General features: G+C 33.1%; 1 protein-coding gene across 2 annotated transcripts in view; it reads right to left on the reverse strand.

Annotated features, from left to right (window-relative positions):
• The window catches only part of LOC115881952 (dopamine receptor 2-like), a 157,366-nt gene that overhangs the window by 21,021 nt on the left and 113,235 nt on the right, over window positions 1-23,110 (reverse strand). The window contains exons 3-4 of one of the 2 annotated variants that reach the window (XM_030899700.1): window positions 8,006-8,090; window positions 433-507 (exon numbers count right to left, since the gene is read on the reverse strand). In XM_030899700.1, coding sequence (XP_030755560.1) covers window positions 439-507; window positions 8,006-8,090 — 154 coding nt within the window. In that variant the 3' untranslated portion in view covers window positions 433-438. The remainder of the gene's footprint in view (window positions 1-432; window positions 508-8,005; window positions 8,091-23,110) is intronic. The other variant, XM_030899699.1, reaches the window with a different exon arrangement.

Consider the following 23,110-nt stretch of genomic DNA (forward strand, 5'->3'; position numbering starts at 1 on the left):
TAAGAAAAAGAAGAGTAACTGGATGTATTTTAGTTAAAAATTAATTTTATTTAGTCTGTGTTAAAGATATACAGACTGTCTCTTAAACAAGTGCAAGTGTTTTAAGGCGTAGTACCAGATTTGAACAAAAGAAATATATTCTACATTTTTTTACAATTTTTTAAATCATTTGAAAATGAAATGTTTATTTTTACAAAAAGATACTCATTGGCGTGTTTCTAGGTCCAAATATACAAGCAGTTAAAATATTTGCACTTATTTAGGATTATACACCCTGTATACTAATTTTTTTGTCATGTGGCAATTACGTAAAATTATTTGGTTACCTCTTCTGATTCTTTGGATTATAATAGAGTTTGAAGAAAAAAGAATTTGCTGGGGGGCTAAATAATTTTTCGGGGGTATCTATAAAAGGGTTATGCAGAGACAAACCTTGATCTAAACGCGGGCTTGAGCTTTGAACAAGCTCAAGAAATTGTACATAACCTCTCCGAAACCTTCGCCCACCTATATGAGAAAGAATAAAACAGATAAACAAACACACAAACTATGGTGTAAATCAAACAGTTTCAGTGTGACAAGTGTGTATTATATTTAAACAAATGTTACGTTACACAATTAAAAAAAAATTGGTGCAGTTAGAGTACACAGGCACTTGCATACAGGAGAAGAAAAAAAAGTATGGTATACTTTTGTTCTGCCCTGTATACGTGATAGTGTGAACGGTTTTATGTGACAAGAATAATAAAAAAAACACGGAGAACTTTGAAAACGTGCTGTGTTTTGATTGATATTTGGTTGAACTGGATCAAAATTATTGGTTAAAAATGTATGGTTTTTTGAAAATTTGTCAAAAAATCAAATGGACAATATACAGGGTGGTCCGAACTGTATTTCGGAAATTTTGGCAGCATATTCTACAGATAAAAATATGGAAAAAAGTTCGTATAAATGTATGTCCTAAAATGCTTAGTTTCGGAGATATAGTCTGTCCAACGAGAAGATCCTTGACAGTGATAGATGTGTCTGTCATTTTAATTTCAAAGTAGTTTATTTTATTTTACAAAGAAATAAGTTGGTACAACTGGAACGCATAGCAGGAAATATTTAAAATTTGATTGACAAGATGACAAGTGATTACTTCAAAATATTGTGAAAAAAACTGTATAAAATTGAAAAATGTAATCGAGTTATTTTATTTAATAAAAACGGTATGTGTTAATACAAAACAAACAAGAACAAGGCACTACATACCAAAAAAATATAAAAAATAACTATTATTTACTTTCAAGCTTTATGAAACTACCCGCATTTATGATTATATTTATCAATATAACTTATGTACAAATACAAATTTGTAATATTCCACAGGTATAAATAAAACAACATAGGTAAATACAACAACTATTTTATTAATAATAACACCTACCAAATTTTATACCTTAAAGGTGGATTAATTACCTTTAATCTTAATTTTTTTAAACCAGTACCTTTTGACATTATTTTTCTGCACCAGTACTAAAATCCATTATTTACCTATCGTGTGATGTCGATATTTTACAGCTACTCCAGTTTTTAGTATGTGTTTAGTTTGATCCTTATATACGAAATGCACTTATCTACGACGAAATGGTATACAAACTTTATCGATGGCAACTTCATTGGTGTATAAGACTTTCTGCCTGGGCAGCGTGTATTAACCATAAACTGTGCTCTGGGCCTACAGTTAATTTTCACTCGATTTTTCCTCCACTTGACTTCAAAAGACACAAAACACACGTAATAATACGAATCAAAATGCATCATCTTTCAAAATGCAGGGTATTTAACAAAAGTTGACACAAAATTATAACCAATAATTTGGCAAGACTTTGACAAGCGTCAAAAATGACAAAAATCTAAAGGCGAGTTCATACGCATCGGCGTCCGTTTGTCGTTCATCGTTCCGTCAAACCAATAAAATTGAAATACGATCTGTCATTTTTTAAATAAACCAATAAAACTGGTTAAAAACAACAAGACACGACGTATGACGGATTTATATTTAAACCCATCCATAGATAACTTAAAAATTATTAGAAACTTTTTTTAGTAAAATAAATAGATTGGTATGGGACGTCATCTGCTTTTCTTCTGTCATCGTCTGTCGAAATCTTACCTGAGAAAAAAAACAGAGTATACAGGGTGTAGAAATTTATTTTTTTTTCGATTTTTTCGAAATAATTTATGATGTAACAAATATTTGAATGAAAATTGGTGTCTGGTTTTTTTGACATGAGGAATATGACTTGTAGAGGGCGCCACCTACATATTTTTTAACTGGTTTGAAAAGTAATAACTTTTAGTCTATACCTGTATAAAACTACCGAGTAAAAAATATATATTAACGACTTTTTTTACGTAAAAAAAGTCTCTTAAAGTCTCGAGATATTTGGAATCGAAATTATCAATACCTGTCATCATTGACATAAATTAAACATGTCAAATAGGTAACTATCTACTCAACGTGTTTATTTTTTGCCAATAATGACATGTATTGACTATTTCCATTCCAAATATCTTGAGAACGGTTACTCGTAGCGATTTTTACCAAGAGACATTTTTTACGTAAAAAGTCACAGAAATATATATTTTTTCACTCAGTACTTATATACAGTTACGGACGAAAAGTTATTACTCTTCAAAACAGTTAAAACACATGTAGGTGGCGCCCCCTACAAATAAAAGTCATATTGACATCAAAATCAAATTTCTCATGTCAAAAAACCCCCAAACATCAATTTTCATCCAAATATTGACGTTACTTCAGAAATTATTTAGAAAAATTCGAAATAAAAATGAAACTTCTACACCCTGTATCTCCGAAACTAAGCATTTTAGAACATACATTTATACGAACTTTTTTAGTCATTTTTATCTGCAGAATATGCTGCCGAAGTTTCCGGAATACAGTACGGACCACCCTGTATATCATAAAAAATTAAATTTGTTTGTTTATAGAATTTTCATTACGGTAATCTAGTTAATGAGTGAGTTATTTCACAAAATTCGACAAATATTTGTCCATAAAAATAAAGTTAAATATAACGGTTTAATACAAATATAATCAAAACAAAAGAGGGATTAAAATATATTAGTTCATTATTAAATAAAATAATAACTAATGGCAAACGTGATAAATTAGTTCAAACCGAGCTTAGAGAGCTTTTGTTTATTGAGTAGAAATATCTATTGTAAAATTAACTTTACTAAATTAATGTTAAATAATATAATTATAGTAAGTATAATTTAAACAAACTGCTTTATATCGAATTATATGATACAAAATGTGATAAATTATTAGATGTTACGTCCTTTTTTTATATTGAAATGAAAACAAATACTTATCCAGATCAATCAAAATATGTATAGGGTGTTTCCTAAATAATGTAAATCATTTTTGTAGGTGATTATCTAAAGACAATTTTATAAAAATATACTACGTTTATACAGGGTGTTTCAAAAAATATGTGCCATCTCTCGTGAGGAGATTCATCACGTAACAATAAGATTTGATTCTCATATCAACATGAGTTTGATTATGTTTTGTTTCGTAGCTATAGGACGTTAAAGTTTTAATTTTTTTAGATTTATTATAATTTTCTTCCAAGTGCTTTTAGCGATTCGAATGAAATTTGAGGACGAAAGTAATTATACGTGTGATATATTTTAAGATAAAGGATCTGGCGCAGGAATTTACTGCAGCAGACCATACCAAACCAAAGACTGAGATCTACTACAGTCTTGGAGAACACAAAACAATTTTCCAAGCTGAGCTATATGCTATTGAAATCTGTGTGCAACTGCTGGTAGAACAGCAATACACCGGGAAAACAATAAGCATATTTTCGGAAAGTCAAGCAGCGTTGAAAGCGCTTGAGGCATTGAAAAGCACGTCTATGAAGATTCTTCATTGTAAGAAACTACTCAAAATATTAGGAGATGGGAACAAAGTGTCGCTAATATGGATACCGGGACATGTCGGCCTAGAGGGAAATGAACGTGCTGATTCCCTCGCCAAAACTGGTGCAGGCTCGCCATTCGTGGGCCCAGAACCGACACTTAGCGTACCAAAAAATCTCGCAAGAGACAGGCTCTGTGAATGGGCTAGGGGTGTGACGTTTCGGGACTGGTATGACAGTCCCGGAATGGAACATGCCAAGATAATCCCATCAGGGCCATTCAAATGTAGAACAGATGAACTCCTAAAGGCTGGTAGGAACGGAGCGCGTACGCTTACTTCAGTATACACGGGCAACTGCCGGCTGAGACATTTACAGAAGATGGGACTGGTGGAAGACGCCGAATGCCGACTCTGTATGGAAGATGACGAAACAATGAAGCACGTTATGTGTACCTGCCCCGCTGGGGGCAGGACCAGGTTTGAGGTGTTTGGCAAACCCACGCTAGACCTAGAAGACATATCACCCTCGGACATAACGGCCTATGTTAAAAGGCTGGGACTTGAGGGTGAACTTTAATGCTCTTCTTCTATTAAAGAGCTTGTAGAAACTGAGCCACAATAGGCCCTCGCGGCCGCAGTGTGGGACCCTCCCCACCTAGGACCCACTCTTAGTTAAATACAATATATTTTTATGCTAAAAAAGTGTCGATATAATAAGAGAAAAAAGTCAGTGGCGTACAAGCTTTTTTTTAAATCCAGTGATAACTCATATGCACGTCCCTGATGAATATGTCGAGACTTTTTTAGCATTAAAATATGTCGCACTTATAGTAACTTTGACCCTGAAAATTTTATTCGAATCCCTAAAAGTACTTGGAAGAAAATTATAATAAATCGAAAAAATATTATAACTTTAACACACTGTAGCAACGAAACAAAGCAGAATCGGATCTATGTTGATATGAAAAATAAATCCTATTTTTACGTGAGGAATATCCCCACGAATGATGGCACATGTTTTTTGAAACACCCTGTATAGAGTAAGAGTTTCAATATTACTTATATTGAAATTAAAATCTATTTATATATACTTTTTTCCATCACCTTTAACATGAACGACACATCCTTATTTAGGAAACACTTTGTATGTAAAAAACAAGTCACATATATAAAAAAAAAACGCCACAATTTTGGTTGTATTTACTTTGTAGGTTTGTAAGTACTGGTCCCCCTTTACAGGAATGAAGGGTACAAAATAAATAAATTTAAATATTAATATTTTTTTAAATGAAGAAAAATAAAAATACAATGTTATTTTTATGTTTTTTTTTAACTTAAAAGACTTGATCAAAATGTACTGTATCCAATTTATTTGTTTAGTAAAACTTATAATTATTATTATTAGAAATAAAAAAGGGATGTGGATCTGGTGAAAGGAAGGGAAGTTGCTACTTCCAGGGAGGGGGGACCAGAGGTAGCCCTGTGCTATATGTACGTCTGCTCGCACGAGTTGTGTCTAAGGGAGTATGAAGAGTAGTATCTTGTAGAGGAAAATCTCTGCAAAAATATCCTCAAATCAGATTATTGCCTCACATCGTTTTTTTTATTGTACTGTTATTTATATATTTTTTTTTGTTTTTTTTGTTGTACTGTTATTTATATATTTTTTTTTTTTTATTTTTTTTTTTTTGTTTTTATTTTTTATTGTTTGTTATTTATTTACATACAACACTGTTTATCAAAATGAGTGTTTAGTACAAGAAATCTACTTGAATTTGTTATCAATAATTAGGTTGAATCAACTATCAAAATTTAAAATAGACTTAACATCTCCTTTTTGCTGCCAAGTGCTTCTAGTAAAAACCTGATGAAAAGTTCAAGGTTTGCAAGAGAAAGACCAAGAGACTTGGTCTTGCAATTGTTCATCATTACTAAAGGCTGGGCCACCCTGTATATAGTACGAGCCCTAACAACTATATGTTGGGACAAGGTCATATTTTGGAATTATTGCCCTGGTTTTTCAAAACGACTGAAAAATATATGTTTAATTTTTTAAATATAAACATAGCCATATATCCTAAACAACTTGATAATATTTTTATGAATATGTAAATCAATCCATATTTACAGTAGCGGATTTTGTTCATAAAAGGACAAATTTGCTGACAACTAAATGTTGGGACAAGTATTCTATGAACGTCACAAATGTCGCAAACTGTTTACTTCAGCATTGACAGCTTGTAAGTGACTGGATAGTTTGAGTAGTGAGATTTACTGTAAGTGATTTTAATTTTTTTAATTTTCAATTTTGTTAATTTAATTCAAAGTAATGGTCCGTGGAAAAGTTAAAAATCAAAAACTACGCTAAATTATCATTCGTCAATACAGTACGGGAAAAACAATTCGAAACATTTCTGATGATTTAAGTATTCCCAAAACCACGGTCTTTAAAATAATAAAAAAATACGGCGAATCTGCCAATGTAGACGTTAGAGGTAAAATTTCGGGAAGGCCAAAAGTTGTATCTCAGAGAGACAAAATGTAGTAACATTTTGCAAGTCTGCGAGAAGAAGTACTCTTCGCGAAGTAACAGTTAAATGGAATACTGTAACTGGTTTAAATATATCAAGAGAATGTTGCCGAAAATATATCCATAAATGCGGTTTGGGGTTTTACAAGGTAAACTTTATTTTGTGTGGATAATCAATTACCTGAAGATTATTGATACAAATTCTTATTTAGACCGAAGAAAAACCGCTACTGACAGAAATTCAAAAGAAAAATCGTTAAAATTGGGCAAAATCTAAATTATCGTGGACACAAAATGATTGGAATAACGTCATATTTAGTGATGAGTCTAAATTTGATGTTTGCGTTGGAGATCATCGAAAACGAATAATACGAAATAAAGCAGAAGCCTTTCATAAAGATTGCTTGAAGAGGGTTGTTAAATTTCCTAAGGGGATTATGGTTTGGGGTTGCATGTCAATAAGAGGTTTGGGCAAATTAAATTTTATAGATGGCACTGTTAACGCCCAAAAATTTCAACATATACTTGAGACCTCACTTTTGCCTAGTGCTCTAGAATTGTTTCGAAACGAAGACTATATTTTCCAACAAGATGGAGCATCGTGCCATTCAGCAAAATCAACTAAAAATTGGTTCGGTAATAATAATATAAAAGTTCTATTCCATCCTGCAAGTAGTCCGGACCTCAATGTTATAGAAATTGTGTGGCATAAAATGAAGCAATCTTTAAGAAACCACCCTCAACGAACAATTTTTGTTTTGCGGACAAAACTGCAGGAAATTTGGGATATTTTTCTCCTCAAATGTGCCAATCTTTGGTAAATACAATGCCATTAAGAGTTCAGGCAGTTGTTAAGGCGAAAGGTGATGTAACTCCGTATTAAACAAATTTATTGTTGTGCTGTCCCAATATATAGTTGTCAGCAAATTTGGCTTGATTTTGGCAGAATAAGGTATTATCAAAAGTGATTTGTTTGCAAAGTTATAAAAATATAGTAAAATTGTTTACATCATATTGTAATGTTTGAATTTAGAATAATAAACAAAATAAATTGAGTCGTTTTAACAAATTACTATTTTTATTGCAAAGAAAGACCTTGTCCCAATATATAGTTGTTAGGGCTGGTACAGTGTAAGACACAAACAATACTTTGAGAAAACTTGGTATAGATCTTTTTTCGAGCTTATGGTTGTGCTAAACACACATTTAAGATATTTTATCCAAACAAGAATAAACATAACAATTCTTTTTGGTTTAATAAAATACTTTTTTCTCAAAAATTAACCGAAAAAATACAGTTTGAAGGCCCTAAACTTCGATTTTTTTCTGTCAAACATAATTAAAAGCTTGATCGAACCGAGTGTTGTATTTTTACTTCGATTTATCCCTGATTTTTTGTTATTTTTTCAACGGGAAGGAAGCGTTAAATGAGCTGTAACCGGTCTGCGAATTCCTTTTTTCTCGGAGGCAATAAATCGGAATTGGATCTTTAAAAAACCAAGTGAAAAATGGAGAAGAGAAGGTTTACTTACTTGGCTGGGTTTGCTCCTGAAGGCTGGCTGGTATTTCCGTCTGATGGAACGTGGACAGCAGACGCAAAGAATTCTCAAAAAAGCCCTGAAAAAAAAGAAGAAAAAAAAACATTAGGGGGGACTTAGAGCTTTTTTTATTTGTTCATACTAGGAGGATACGGTTAGCACAAACTTATCCCGCTTTTTTGTCAAACGAAAGATGCTGTAAACAAAAATTTTCAAAGCTCTCTTTGTCTCTAAGCTTCATTTTTGTCTTCGTATCTCTGTTACTGTGAAAGGTATTGAGGAGGTGAGAACCGTTTCTGGTAGAACTTTTTACGTAGAATACAGTGGCGTAGTTTGTTTTTTCTACGATTTTTTTTTTTGGAAAATATTAACTAAAGTTATGTCTTTTTAAATAGAACATCCTGTATATTTATGAATGATTTGGTCCGGCTTACTATGACCTTTTCAAAGATATATGAAACTCTATACTTACTGCAATATTTAAAAGAAATAATTTATTATTTTTTAAAAGTGTCTGATTGCTTTTTCTGCTTGTGTGATTGCTTTTTCAAAATGCCCAACAACTTCAACTCTATCAAAATGTTGATCTAATAACAATTTGACGTTTATACTACTACGTCAAAAACAACTTTTTTCCAATGCCTACCATGACTTCACTGAATCATCGTTTCTTGTTCACTGTTATTAATATCTTAATTATTAGATATTAATACATTTTGTATTATGGTATTCTGGTATATCGTCGATTTTAAAATAAATTAGCCGTTTCTATCTCATTTTTTTATTAGAATGGGCATAATCAAGAAGGCTACTGATACCGTGTTGTAAAAACAAGGTAATTAAGGGCTTATTTTTTGGTATTTATTATAATTTTGCTAATATCTTCGGTTTGAAAGAAGATATCAAGATGCGGTTTTCGCTGACTTTTTAAGTTTTTACTACTCTTTACTATTAGCTAAAATTACTCTCTTATATACTATCGTATTTAATTAAAAAAAAAACGCACAATGTTTGTTAAATTATAAGACAGCAGCCCCTAGCGTCTACGTTCAAAAGCTTATTAGTATTATTTTTATGATATAATATAGAGTAAGAAACGCTCTTTTAAACGAGCCCTCGTTTGTTGGATTCTGATTATCCAGTCCGGAGTTATTAACAGTTAAATAAAGATAGATCTAACCCATGGTACAAAGAATACAAGGTATGATATTGCGCAGGTTGGTTGCTACGTCACAGGTGATAACAGGCGCTATTGGTCAGCACGCCTCGCGCGCCAATTCAAATCGTCAAGATATTGTTATAAACCTGTTTTTTTGTTTATATACCGTCATTGAATTATCGCTAAGCAAGTTACTGTGGAGCAGTGCATAAGGAGTCGGGCTAGGAAGCGAGAGACTGGAGTTCGAATCTCGGCCGGGAAATAACTTTTTATTTTTTTTTAATTTTGTTAGTTTATTTTTGTAGTATAAAAAAAGAACTATTTATTCTGTGATTTTTTAATCTCCGGTATTAATATAAATTGATTGTTGGTACAATACCTCATTTAATATAAAATAATATTCTACTTTTTGAAATGTATCGGACCCTAATTGTACCTAAAAGTAAAATATATTTTTAGTGATATACCATATTGTAAACTATTTAATATTTCAGTCACTTAAAAAGTTAATTTGCATTGAATAATTGCCTACCATTAAAGGAAATTTGAGCTATATAATCCTTGATGCGCATCTTCCTCTAAATTTTGGGTTTCGTTCAACCGATTTATTCTCAAAACCTGAAACATCTACATATAAAAAGAAAAGCACAGGTCCCTAATTATAATAAACTTCACCCTTGGAATTACTTCTATCACAATTACAATACATTCATCTGCATTGGCATTTTCTACTGTTCGATGGGAAACAATAAACTTTCCAACATTTTTTAAATGATGTAACAATTCCTCTTGTGGTTACTTTTCCATCGATATCCTCATCTCTGTCCTCATGTGAATTCAGAGGCAATGAACATGAAAATTATTTTACCATAAATTATTTTACCATAAACATCGCAAACTAAAAACCTAATAAACAATTTTATACCGAATATAGAAATAAATTTAGTATTCTTACCTATTATAGTCCAAATCCATGTTAATAGATAATTATTATTTTTAAATATATTTTTGGAACTGTTGGTTTTAGTAATTATTAAATTAAACGAACTAAAAAGTCTTAAAAATAAACAATTCTTAACCATAACTCCAAAAAATACAGATCTCCTGTCAACTTTCTTTATTTTTTATTTATTCATTGTTTTCCTAGTGACGTCACAGGTGGTATACGCGAACTGAACGAAATTGGAGCCGCTATCGATCATACCTTGTATTCTTTGTACCATGGATCTAACCTTCTCCCACCACTTTATTTTAGCACATAGGGGAAAAATTTTGTTCTAACAAAAAAAATTCAAAATTTACTGAGGATTATAAAGCTATTATTTATAGTAGCCATTATCTAGGCAAAATTCTGTAAAAATTCTATTTTCTGATTTTCCATAGCAGTTGCGTCCTCTAGTGGCCGCTTTACAAACTTGAAAATAATTTCTAGCAATTTCTCATAGCCCCTTTAGTTATAATTTTTTTTTCTGTAGGCCCTACGGCTAATACTTTCCGAGATACAGCCGAGAGCTATTCTTAGTGGGACACCCTGTACAAAAATAATAATTGTTAAAGTATACATTATAAAAAATTAATGAATTATACTCTATTTTTATTCAATTTTTATTTCTTTTACTGTGTAGGAAAATCATTAGAATATTAGTTGGGTTAGAGAAGGAAAATCCTGGGTAATAGATTTTTCTCTTCCGACTGAGTGTCTGAAACTGCGCCAGCAGTGGATTTAAGGCATTTAATTCGTGGTCCGGAAAAGACATAACTTTCCCGAACAAATTCTAGCTTTAAAAAGAAGAGACAGCACCCTTAAAGTGAAAATAAAAGCTTTTTACAAAGAGCATGCATACTTCACTAATAAAAACTTAAAAAACTGTAGTTTGTAAATAGGTAGTTAGTTTTTATACAAGACGATAAAATGGTATTTTATCGTCGTGTATAAAACAATATTTTTTTTCCATAGCCAGTTACGTTTTAAAACATATTCAGATATTGTCGCCGGGGATCATACAAGAAAAAAAAAAAAATGATATTCTGAACTAGGTTGAAAAATAAAATTAAACAAACAAACTTAAAATAGGATTAAGTTTGATATACTTTAAGAACTAGTTTATAAGACATAATAATTTAATACAATAAGCTGTAAGTAAGAGCACATATTTACTCTTTGTTCTCTTTTTTCATGTAATTACTGGTCAAAACTGCCAATACCAAGCAACAAGTCAAGGAACACCACTGAGAAGAATCGACGTATGGACTCAACCCCGAAGGAGAAAGAAGAATGTAGTACCACACCATCATGCCTATACGATGCAAACTGCCTACCCTTGTTTAGGAAGCTTTGTGAACAGTACACTATGGTAATGCAGTCCGAAGCAAGTAGTCCAATTCAAAAATGGGTTCAGAACGTGCTGTCAAATTTGGTTTGGCGATATAAGCAGCTACAGGAAGAGTTATTGTCTTGTCTAAAAACTGGTCTCTTCTTCGAAAGATGAATTCGACGCCAATCCAGATGACAAACAAAATCATACTGGAATTTTGTTTCCATTGTCAGCCTACACCGATATCAAGAAACAACTCCCTAAGGACGCAAGTATTGAGAAACAGCTTACCAAAACAAAGAGCTTTTCAAAGTGCAGGGAACGGGAGGCATGTGTGCATGTGTGTTAGGTTTAGAATGTGAAGGTGGATACTACAATCAAAACTTCAGTTTTCAGCCTCCGTGAGCAGCCGACGAGATTGGTGGGTGGGTGTTTTATGAACGAAGTCAGTGCAAAGTATTAAACTTAAAAACTATATAGGTATTGTGCAGTTCACGTTAGTGCCAGTATTAAAAGACATTTTTTTTTGTCTATATGTAAACGGCTAATCGCCATCCTTAAACTTATAGAGAAGCTTTTTTTTTATATTTTTTTTTTTTAGTTAGTAATTTCTTTAAAATTTTTTTTTTTTTAATTTTAATATTGTATACTTAAAACATTTTTTTATTATGAAACGTTAAGCACAATTTATTGCAATGTATAATAATTATTGTTAAAAAGTATAATTTCATAAATCTTGAATTATCGCTGGGGTCCAGCTTTAGAGGTGCGGGGGAAGTGTCAAGGATGGAATTATTCGATATATAAAATAACATATTTAATATTAATATATTTCGTAAATTAATAATTCGATTGAAAGGAAGTATAAAATAATTAAAGTTCATTGGCATTTACGCAACAAAAGTAAAGTTTTAAAAATCAAAGTTATAAGCATAATTGGCAATTGCGAAAATATTTCCTTTCAATACTACGAATTTGTAAAATCATCAAATCAGCACTAACGCGGTCATCGCACCGGTCATCGCACCGATAGACCAATAATGCTGATTCGATGATTCGACGTAACGAACCAATAAATACAAAAATGTCACCTGTTGGGGGACAGTCGATAGTCGATAGTAAGTTCGATAAGGTCGCGGTCGAGATTCCGGCATTGGCGTTACACTACCCTGACACTACCCCCGAGCCAGTGATGATGTTCGTCCATAAATATAATACGTAAGTACACATTTAGTTTTATAATTATTTTATTATTCGTAGATTAATTAAATTGATTATTAAGTTAAATTGAAGTATTTATTATTTGCTATGCCCCTAGTCATAACCCACAAAATGGGGTGTGACAATATTATTATTTCAAGGAATTTATTACGAGTAGAAAAAATATTGAGCTGGGTTGGCGTTGGTTTCTATGTAATTTGACAAATAAATAAAGCTGTCTCTTTAGTTGTCAGTTTTGAGTCAATATTTTTTAATTCTCTTTCGTGTCGATTGCTGGTTTCGTGTCGAATTCTCTTTCGTGTCGATTGAATTGGAGCCAGAAATGGCTCAAAACGAAATAAGTAAATTACCAACAGCTATTCAGGCTGAGGCGACAAACGCCATATCCCAACTACTTCCATTTAAATCCCGAATAACTTATGAAAAGGAATACAAAAATTTTCAAAAATGGAAGCAATTAAAAAACGTGCGAGAAGAAATAAAGTTTTTAACCTATCCTCGCTGTTAAAGTATCATTTAATCTACCCTTGCGGTCAAAGTACTATTTTATCTACTACACACACCGGAAAAATCTAGGGATATCATTTTATTAAAGTTAAAAATAAATGTTTTGAATAAACAACCACATATTTGTAGGCCGATTCTTTCTACTTCGATTGAAACGAAGTAGTCACACTAGTTATTTCTAAATTTGGGATATTTGCAGAAGTGTTTGTGCATTTTTTGTCAAATGTATAAAAAGCACCAGCATCAATTGTTCGAATTTAACCTGCACTGGCTATGTTTTTATGATAACTGGCCAGAATTCATTTAAATAACTCTGTTTAGTATTAAACGACATTATGGGGCGTAGACATCTTAACAGAGACGAAATGCTAAGAGCCATGGTTATGCTTGAAGCTGGAATGCGTCAAATCGACGTAGCTAGAGCATTAAATAAAACGCAAAGTGTAATATCGCGATTAAGTGCACGCTACCGTGAAAGTGATGATGTTGCTGAAAGGCAGATCCCTCAGCAAGATCATTCATACCCCTCAGCAAGATCATTTTTTACAATTAAATGCTCGACGCCGACCGACTCTTACAGCACCAGAGCTTAGTTTAATTCTCCAGGAAACACATAATGTAACCGTTAGTCCTGACACTGTTCGCATTAGATGGGAGGTCAACTTAAGAAGCAGACGCCCCTGGAGAGCTCAACCCTTAACGAGAGGAAATCGAGAGGTACGATATTGTCGCGACCTAGCTGGGGGTTGTTTGCTAGGGTCGCTATACCAGGTTCTCTCTCTCAATCAAAACAACCATTGAACAAAATACACATTTATTTAACATAGAGTTCACAGTATAATACAAGTTTGGGGAATGCCAAGACTTAATGGTTTAGTTAACTAAGTACTTACAGGAACATCTTCAGTCTGCGCTGTCTTCTGCTAACCGACTGATGACGCGGATTACTAACTGTATAATACGGCTCACATCGATGGACTAACTTTCAACTCTCTTTAGCATACATTTTTATATTTTCTATCCCTCGTGGTCATCGCCGGTTACGTCGTTCAATCTGTTTTCGTCTAATTACATTCACCCGGCTATGACCATGAGGAAATCGAACTTTGGTAGCCTGCGTTTGACTATCGACCCGAGATTGTTGTATTTTAATTGTTTAATTATCAATGTTATTTAAAAACATATCTGTGTCGATGTCATGCAGGTAACTCGATCTCTTTGGGCCTATATCAAATTGGTTTACTCGAATTATATTTTATTTACTAAGATTATATTATTTGTGTTTTTTCCCCAATTTGATCTAAACCCAAGTTGACATCTATTTAAGTCTTGACAATATTTGTGGGATCAAGATCATGTTCAGTGGTCGAATGAACAATGGGCCAATGTTCTCTTCACGGATGAGCCACGCTTTGGAATTCATCCGGATTCGAGAAGGCTTAGGGTATGGAGAGAACTGGGAAATCTTATTCGGTTGGATCATGTTCAGGAAGTGCACCCTTATCAGGGTGGAACAGTTATGGTCTGGGGAGGAGTCCAGTTAGGCCGAAAAACCGATCTCGTTTTTCTTGAAAGGTTTCTAACAGGAATCACATATCGTGATTTAATTCTTGAGCCTGTCGTGTTACCATATGCCAATGATTTTGGGAGAAACTTCATTCTCATGCATGACAATGCACGGCCTCATACAGCCAGAGTGGTAAGTGAGTTTATCGATGCTCATCAATTAAACATCTTACCCTGGCCGGCACAATCTCCTGACCTCAACCCCATCGAGCACGTATGGGACGCGGTCCAAAGAAGAATTTTGAGAATGGGTATGCCTCGTGAAACTCGTAGGGATCTGGTTCGGGCCGCGAATGCAGCGTGGCAGGCTGTACCTCAAGAAGAGATCGACAACCTGATCAGGAGCATGGAGAGACGATGTAGGGCTGTAACGAACAGTAGAGGAGGCTATACCCTTTATTAAGTAAAAATGATTTTATCTTTTTTTTTAATTCACAGTTTAGAATTAAAGAAAATGTGTGTATTTTTTTCAGTTCAATAAAAATCAAGGTAAATTTGAAAAATTCGGTAAATTTCGCATTTTTATTTCCAATACTATTTAAACTATTTGTTTATTTTAATTTTATTATATCAGAAATGCAAATAATAAAATTACTGACAATGGCTGGATAAAATTATAATATCCCTAGACTTTTCCGGTGTGTGTATTTTTGATAGATATAAAACAATTTTAACAGTTGCTATGAAAAAAATTAAAAAACGTTGCTCATGAAAAATAATTCTGCTTTTTCTAATTTTAATTTTATTTTTTTTTCTAATTCTAATTTTATATTTTTTTATTTTTTTTTGTGTTATATTTTTAATAAAACATTTATTTAAATACATTGGTGTCCAAAAATTACCAGAAATAAGTTTTTAAAAATTTTCTCCTTATTATAAAATCTGTAAAATACACAAAATTAGGTTATTTTTCACAAGACCTGATTTTTTTTGGGAAGTTGAAGGAATATGAAGGTTTCTTAAAGCCCCGTTAAAGAAATTCGCTGGAAAATTTCTGGCAATACCGGTTAGAACAAACCTATAAACAACTTTAACGGCAAATAGGTTTGAAGGCATATTCTAGTAAACCGGACTTCCTAGCACTAACATTTTTATATTAGCTTTTAAGAATGAAACAGAATTGATGTAGGACGCAAATATATTTCGCTAGAGTCCACACATAAGTCGTAAAAGGATTCAAATTGCCTCGCCTTAATGCCAATAGAGTCTTTTGTGGGTATTCACTACAACGCAAGACAAATATTGTGGCTAAACAGATTACCACGGCTTACAGTACACCATAAAAGAGTGGTATAGTTCTAACATAAAAATATCCACTTGTTTCTTTTGGTAGCAAAATTGTGTATAGTGTGACCAACGGATCTGTAGCTACGGGGTATCGGCAGGGGAACGCAGTTGTAAACAAGACACGCCCAATTTCATTCATAAAATTGGCATGGGCGTACGGTGTTTTATGAAAATAATGTGTATCATAAATATAATATTCAGATTAATAATTTTTTTTCAAAAAACTTTATCCTGTTTGAATCGTTACTGTTGAGTTAGCGGATAAACACACTAAAAGCTTTTATTAAAGCTCCTTTAAATATTTTGATTATTATGTGTTGTTAATATAATAGAAGAAATAATTACAGCTGGGGGTTGGAACCTTTGGTGTAACACAGCAAAATAAAACACTAAATCAGCACAATACACCAAAACAATTTTACTTTTACACTGGGCGCACGTTTCGCTAACCATGTTAACATCATCAGCAGATGATCAAGACTGAGTCTTGAGGTATATTTATTTATATATCTGTACTAACTATATTTTTTTCTACAATACATAATTTTAGATATAACTATTTCCAGCAAAAAAAAAACTTGAAAATAGTAGCGCAAACAGAACATAATTTTACTCACCAGTAGATCCAATATTGCCTATTACACCAGATATGGTATCGCTTCGCCAGCACTTTTTAAACGTTAGGTCATTGTCTACCCATGTTTTATCCAAATAGATAATACTTGGCGATATTTTCGAATTTCGCGTATATATTTATATCTCTCTCTGCAATATATATATATATAATGGGCCGCTCCATTAATATTTATCTGTTATTTTGACATTTACGCCAACAAAATCCATTTGATTTTAATAACCCCCTAAGCGCTTCCCTGCCAAAGGAAAATTCGATTCTTCCTGCAATTTTTGCAAAAGCTTTCTAATTATGGGGACGACTTTGAATTCGAGATAAAATCTATTTATCAAATTCCTGACCACTTGGAAATCAAAGTCGTCGAGCTCACGTAGCTGTTTCTTTCCAGGGCTGGATATCATTTTATCGGGGTTATTTTCCAGTCTTTTTTTATCTTCTGTGTGAATTTTTTTATAGCCGATAAGCTAACTCCGGTATAAAGAGATATCCGCCCAAGTTTACGTTTAAACGGCAACTTAAGCGAACTCTCTGTAGCTTCTTCGTCGCAAACCCTATTATGAACACAAGGAAATAAACCAAATGAGATTTCATCCACGTTTATTTACATTTATTTTAGTTTAGCTAAAATATTTAGGTAAAATGTGTGCTTTTCATTTTAGCCAATATTTAATTTTAGTATTCTAATAATTACATTATTATTATTCTACCTATATAAACTAGCTGTTGTCCTGGCTATGTCTTACCCTTAACAAATTTATTCATTTTAACGAAATATACGATCAAACTTAATATTAATAATTAAACACTACGAACGAAAAACATTATAACAAGATAACAAAACAATAAAACACATTTTAACTATTAAATATACGAAAACTATAGGAATAAAGTTTAGGATAACCGGTATAAAATAATGAAAGAAAGTAATAATGATCAAAAGAATGACACCGTCACTGGATATTTCAATAGTATTCAATATTTCTACTCTTTTCAGAAGTAACCGTGAAGTTGGGGATAAGGCTAGCGAATAGGAAAGGCGTAAAAGCCATGGCAACCGCGTGGTAACAAATCCTGTGACGTACTCTCGCCAATCATGTTCGATGAATAGGCGGCCATGCGCGGCGATGCCGGGTTGCCAGTGATATCGTTGAAATATCTTCACCTTTCGTAATAAGCAGATTATACAGAATGAAAGAAATAAGTTATTAAATAAAACATATCCAACAATATGAACTACGTTAAAATCCCTTAGTAATATACGTCAGAATATATGCTAAACACATTATATATAATAAAAAAATATTAAATTTTTAGTTCATGTCTGGCAATTTTGCAATTTTATAGATAAACGTGGCAATATCGATTTTTTTTTCTCGCATTCCTTCCGTAGCTTTAGATCCGCTGGTCAAACAGTACACTGTTAACGTTAAGAGTCTATTACGCTGTACTTTCGGGTCGCTCTCAGGGACCGGGTAAAGTGGGTGAGTGGCTGAAGGGAATATATATTATATTTCCGAAATCTGCCTAAGGCTTTGCCTGATCCTGTCTTGTTAAGCCACAGCCGAAATTCCAAACACACGTGCTTTGATTAAGGCTTGATTAAGGTTTGCAGAGTTTCAGAATTTGCCATAAAACAGCGAGCAATTTGTTACAAAACCATATAAATTATATATCCCTGTAATCACAAAACTTCAATCTATTTTCGTATTGTAATGGAATTTTGAATAATGTCTTTATTTTCGAGAAAATTTAGTCGAAACATAAGGAATATTTTGTTGATGTTCGACCATCAAAATCTTAAAAATAAAGAAGTTGTCTAAAAATGTGCTACAATACGGATATAGTATAATCTTTTATCTTTATTTTATATTTATTTATTTATTTATTTACTTTCTTCGCCCACTATCAAGACTTATTCTTTGGAACTATTTTTTCAATGTCGTGTTTAGCGTGTGCTTGTATAGAAAGGAAGCAAAAAAGGAAGAAAGAAAAACTGGCAAGTTCTTTTATTGAGACATTTGGAGCCCGAGACGGTTAGGGCATCCTCGGGCAAACAAAACGAACATCGCATCGAGATTTATGATAATGCCGGAATTTATAGGGATATACGATCGGGATTCCCTAGTCTTCTGCCTGTTTTTAAATTGTTTCAGTGGCCTCCCCCTCTGCCCTAGAAGCTATAAATAAGCGGGGGTGTATGTTTATGGCTAATTCATACATCAAAATTAAACTATGGGGAGGTTTTTTATTTGATTCTGTTCATATATGGATATTTAAAATATATATGCAGATAAAATGTATTTTTATATGCAGAATTTGCTGCCGAAGTTTCCGGAATACAGTTCGGACCACCTTGTATATTAATATACCTACTGTTTGACCAGCGGATCTGAAGCTACGGAAGGAATGCGAGAAAAAAAACGATATTGCCACGTTTATCTATAAAATTGCAAAATTGCCAGACATGAACTATAAATTTAATATATTTTTATTATATATAATGTGTTTAGCATATATTCTGACGTATATTATTAAGGGATTTTAACGTAGTTCATATTGTTGGATATGTTTTATTTAATAACTTATTTCTTTCATTCTGTATAATCTGCTTATTATGAAAGTTGAAGATTTTTCAACGACATCATTGGCAAACCGGCATCGCCGCGCATGGCCGCCTATTCCTCGAACATGATTGGCCAGAGTACGTCACAGGATTTGTTACCACGCGGTTGCCATGGCTTTTACGCCTTTCCTATTCGCTTGCTGTATCCCCAACTTCACGGTCTCTTCTGAAAAGAGTAGGAATATTGAATACTATTGAAATATCCAGTGGCGGTGTAATTTTTTTGATCATTATTACTTTATTTCATTATTTTATACCGGTTATCCTAAACTTTATTCCTATATTTTTAGTATATTTGATAGTTAAGTTGTGTTTTATTGTTTTGTTATCTTGTTATAATGTTTTTCGTTCGTAGTTTTTAATTATTAATATCAAGTTTGATCGTATATTTGTGTTTTAAAACGAATAAATTTGTTAAGGGTAAGACGCTACATAGTCAGACAAGAGAAATAATAGCTAATTTATATAGGTAAGTTAATAATAACGTGGATGAAATCTCATTTGGTGTATTTCCTTGTGTTCATAATAGGGTTTGCGATGAAGAAGCTACAGAGAGTTCGCTTGAGTTGCCGCTTAAACGTAAACTTGAGCGGATATTTCTTTATACCGGAGTTAGCGTATCGGCTATAAAAAAATTCACACAGAAGATAAAAAAAAGGCTGAAAACTAACCCCGATAAAATGATATCCTCTCTGGAAAGAAACGACCACGTGAGACTGCTGTCGAAAAGCTCAACGACTTTTTCGAAGTGGTCAGGAATTTGATAAATAGATTTTATCTCGAATTCAAACTCGTCCCCACAATTAGAAAGCTTTTGCAAAAATTGCAGGAAGAATCGAATTTTCCTTTTGCAGGGAAACGCTTAGGGGGTTATTAAAATCAAATGAATTTTTTTGGCGTAAATGTTAAAATAACAGATAAATATTAATGGAGCGGCCCATTATATTGCAGAGAGAGATATAAATATATATACGCGAAATTCGAAAATATAGCCAAGTATTATCTATTTGGATGTAACATATGGGTAGACAATGACCTAACCTTTAAAAACTGCTGGCGGAGCGATACCATATCTGGTGTAATAGGCAATATCAGATCTACTGATGAGTAAAATTATGTTTTGTTTGCGCTTCCAAAGTTAACTATTTTCAAGATTTTTTTTTGCTGGAAATAGTTATATCTAAAATTATGTATTATAGAAAAAAATATAGTTAGTACAGATATATAAATAAATATACCTCAAGACTCAGTCTTGATCATCTGCTGATGGCAGACATGGTTAGCGAAACATGCGTCCAGTGTAAAATTAAAAGTGTTTTGGTGTATTGTACTGATTTAGTGTTTTATTTTGCTGTGTAACACCAAAGGTTCCAACCCCAGCTGTAATTATTTCTTCTATTATATTAACAACACAATAATAAAATGATTCAAAATATTTAAGGGAGCTTTAATAAAAGCTTTTAGTGTTTATCTGCTAACTCAACAGTAACGATTCAAACAGCATAAAGTTTTTTGAAAAAAATTATTAATCTGAGTATTATATTTATGATACACATTATTTTCATATAACACCGTACGCCCATGCCTATTTTATGAATGAAATTGGGCGTGTTTTGTTTACAACTGCATTCCCCTGCCGATACCCCGTAGCTACAGATCCGTTGGTCACACTTTATTACTTGATTTACAGGGTGGTCCGAAGTGTATTCCGGAAACTTCAGCAGCATATTCTGCAGATAATTATAAGTAAAAAACTTCGTATAAATGTATGTCCTAAAATGCTTAGTTTCGGAGATACAGGGTGTAGAAATTTCATTGTTATTTCGATTTTTTCAAAATAATTTATGAAGTAATGTCAATATTTGGATAAATATTGGTGTTTGGGAGTTTTTTGACATTGGAAATTTGATTTTGCTAGAATATATAGAAATATGCTGCCGAAGTTTCCGGAATACACTTCGGACCACCCTGTATAACACACGAAAATGGAACCAAAAAATATGGACAATCTATTATTAGTGATTTTATGTAATAAAATCCAATCTACACGCGATTAAACAGAAAACAAGGATAAATTATAAGTAAAACTAAGGAAACGACCGATAGTGGGAGGAAATAGGCTTTCCAGTAGAAGAAAATTCGATTTAGCCCTAGACAAATTAGCCCTAATTCGGACAAACAGGCCATTCCACTGCCACAAGGCAAGCTAAACGACAAACCTTCCTTAAATTGAACCCACAACAAGCCAAGGTCCGCCGAAGATACAGCAGATTGGCACCAATTAATTCTAAGAGGGCTTAAAACTTTAGGATAATAAGGTTTAATAGAGTACGCTAAAGGTTGAGGTAGAGATAAAGCTTAGTTTTAAACATCTTGTCTTGAAGCATCTTTGTTTGTTACCCCCATCCATGCATTATACCCCCAATCTTTTATACACGGTCTCCTGGTAGTCTAAGAGCTAGCAACGTTTTCGAGAAAGTATTTTAAGACGTCTGGCTCTTTGATATATCTTTTACTATGCTCTCTGGAACAGCATGCGGCCCGTCTGGCTGCCGATACCCGTTGCTTTTACTACTGCGCATCGGAAAAAGATTCTATATTTTTTATTAATTTGATCCTATAAATTCTAGTGTTGAATATAAATCGAACATGTCTCCATAGCGCAGTGCGTAGAGTTTCCGACCACGAACCGAGGATTCAGAGTTTGAATCCGGGCCAAGGCAATAAATTTTGTATTATATTCGCGTCCAGTCCGAATGCATTATCTTGATTTTTCTATACGTAGTACCGTCCCTGCGTGCACAATTTTAAAGCTATAAGCTCAATTCCCTCCCGTTGCTAGTCTAGGTGGCGGCGCCGGCCCTGGCGCGGCGGTCGGTATTCATTCGTCTTTCGTGCACGGTGCAGTGCGGATCGCAGCTCTCCGATATCTTCGTCGTAGATCGATGAAGCCATTTTGTTTATTCTCTACTCTTTTTAGATATTACTATGTAATATACGGTGTTCTACAGCTAGGTAAAACACAAGGAACAATATGTAAGTATTGTATAATATTTATTTTTAGAGAAAAACGAAGTGGACGTAAATAACGGAATATTAGAATTAGATAAAAGAAGAAAACAATAAGAATATCATATATATCGGACTGTTGTACTCTCAGTGAGACAAAGTTCGTACGTGTAAAGAATGTCCTCCTTGTGAGAGGAATTCTCATTTATATAAGGTTCTATATCTCGCAGTAAGGGAATATTATAAATGCCAAAGTGTTGCATCTCCGAGTGAGTCAAATTTCGTACTTTTAGAGGATGGCCATATGAGAGAGATTCCTTTTATAAGTCAATATTGATATCCCACTATCGAGAGATAAATTACAGGTATCACAGGTAAGTATCTTATAATATTTATTTTCAGGTAATTAAATAATGGAGGGAAATAATTGAAGTGGAAGCAAATCTCTAAATGTAGAAATTAGAGGCAAGGATGAGACAATGGAAGTAGACAAATGGAGAAAGCAATAAGAATATCGTATATATCGAACTGTTGTGCTCCCAGTGAGACAAAGTTTCCTATTTAGAGAATGCCCTTCTCCTCGTGAGAGGGATTCCTATTATATGAGGTTCTAGATCTCGCAATCAACAGAGTACTATAAATGCCGAAGTTTTTTATCTACCAGCAATGAAATAAGGTATGGAAATAATTGAAATCTTGAAATGTGAAAATTGGAGACAATGGGATAGAGAATGTCATAATATAATAGACTTTTGTTTCCCTAGTGAAACAAAAATTT

This window comes from Sitophilus oryzae, unplaced genomic scaffold (assembly GCF_002938485.1).
Source record: "Sitophilus oryzae breed Bouriz unplaced genomic scaffold, Soryzae_2.0 scaffold_1745_pilon_pilon, whole genome shotgun sequence".
NCBI classification, from domain to species: domain Eukaryota; kingdom Metazoa; phylum Arthropoda; class Insecta; order Coleoptera; family Curculionidae; genus Sitophilus; species Sitophilus oryzae.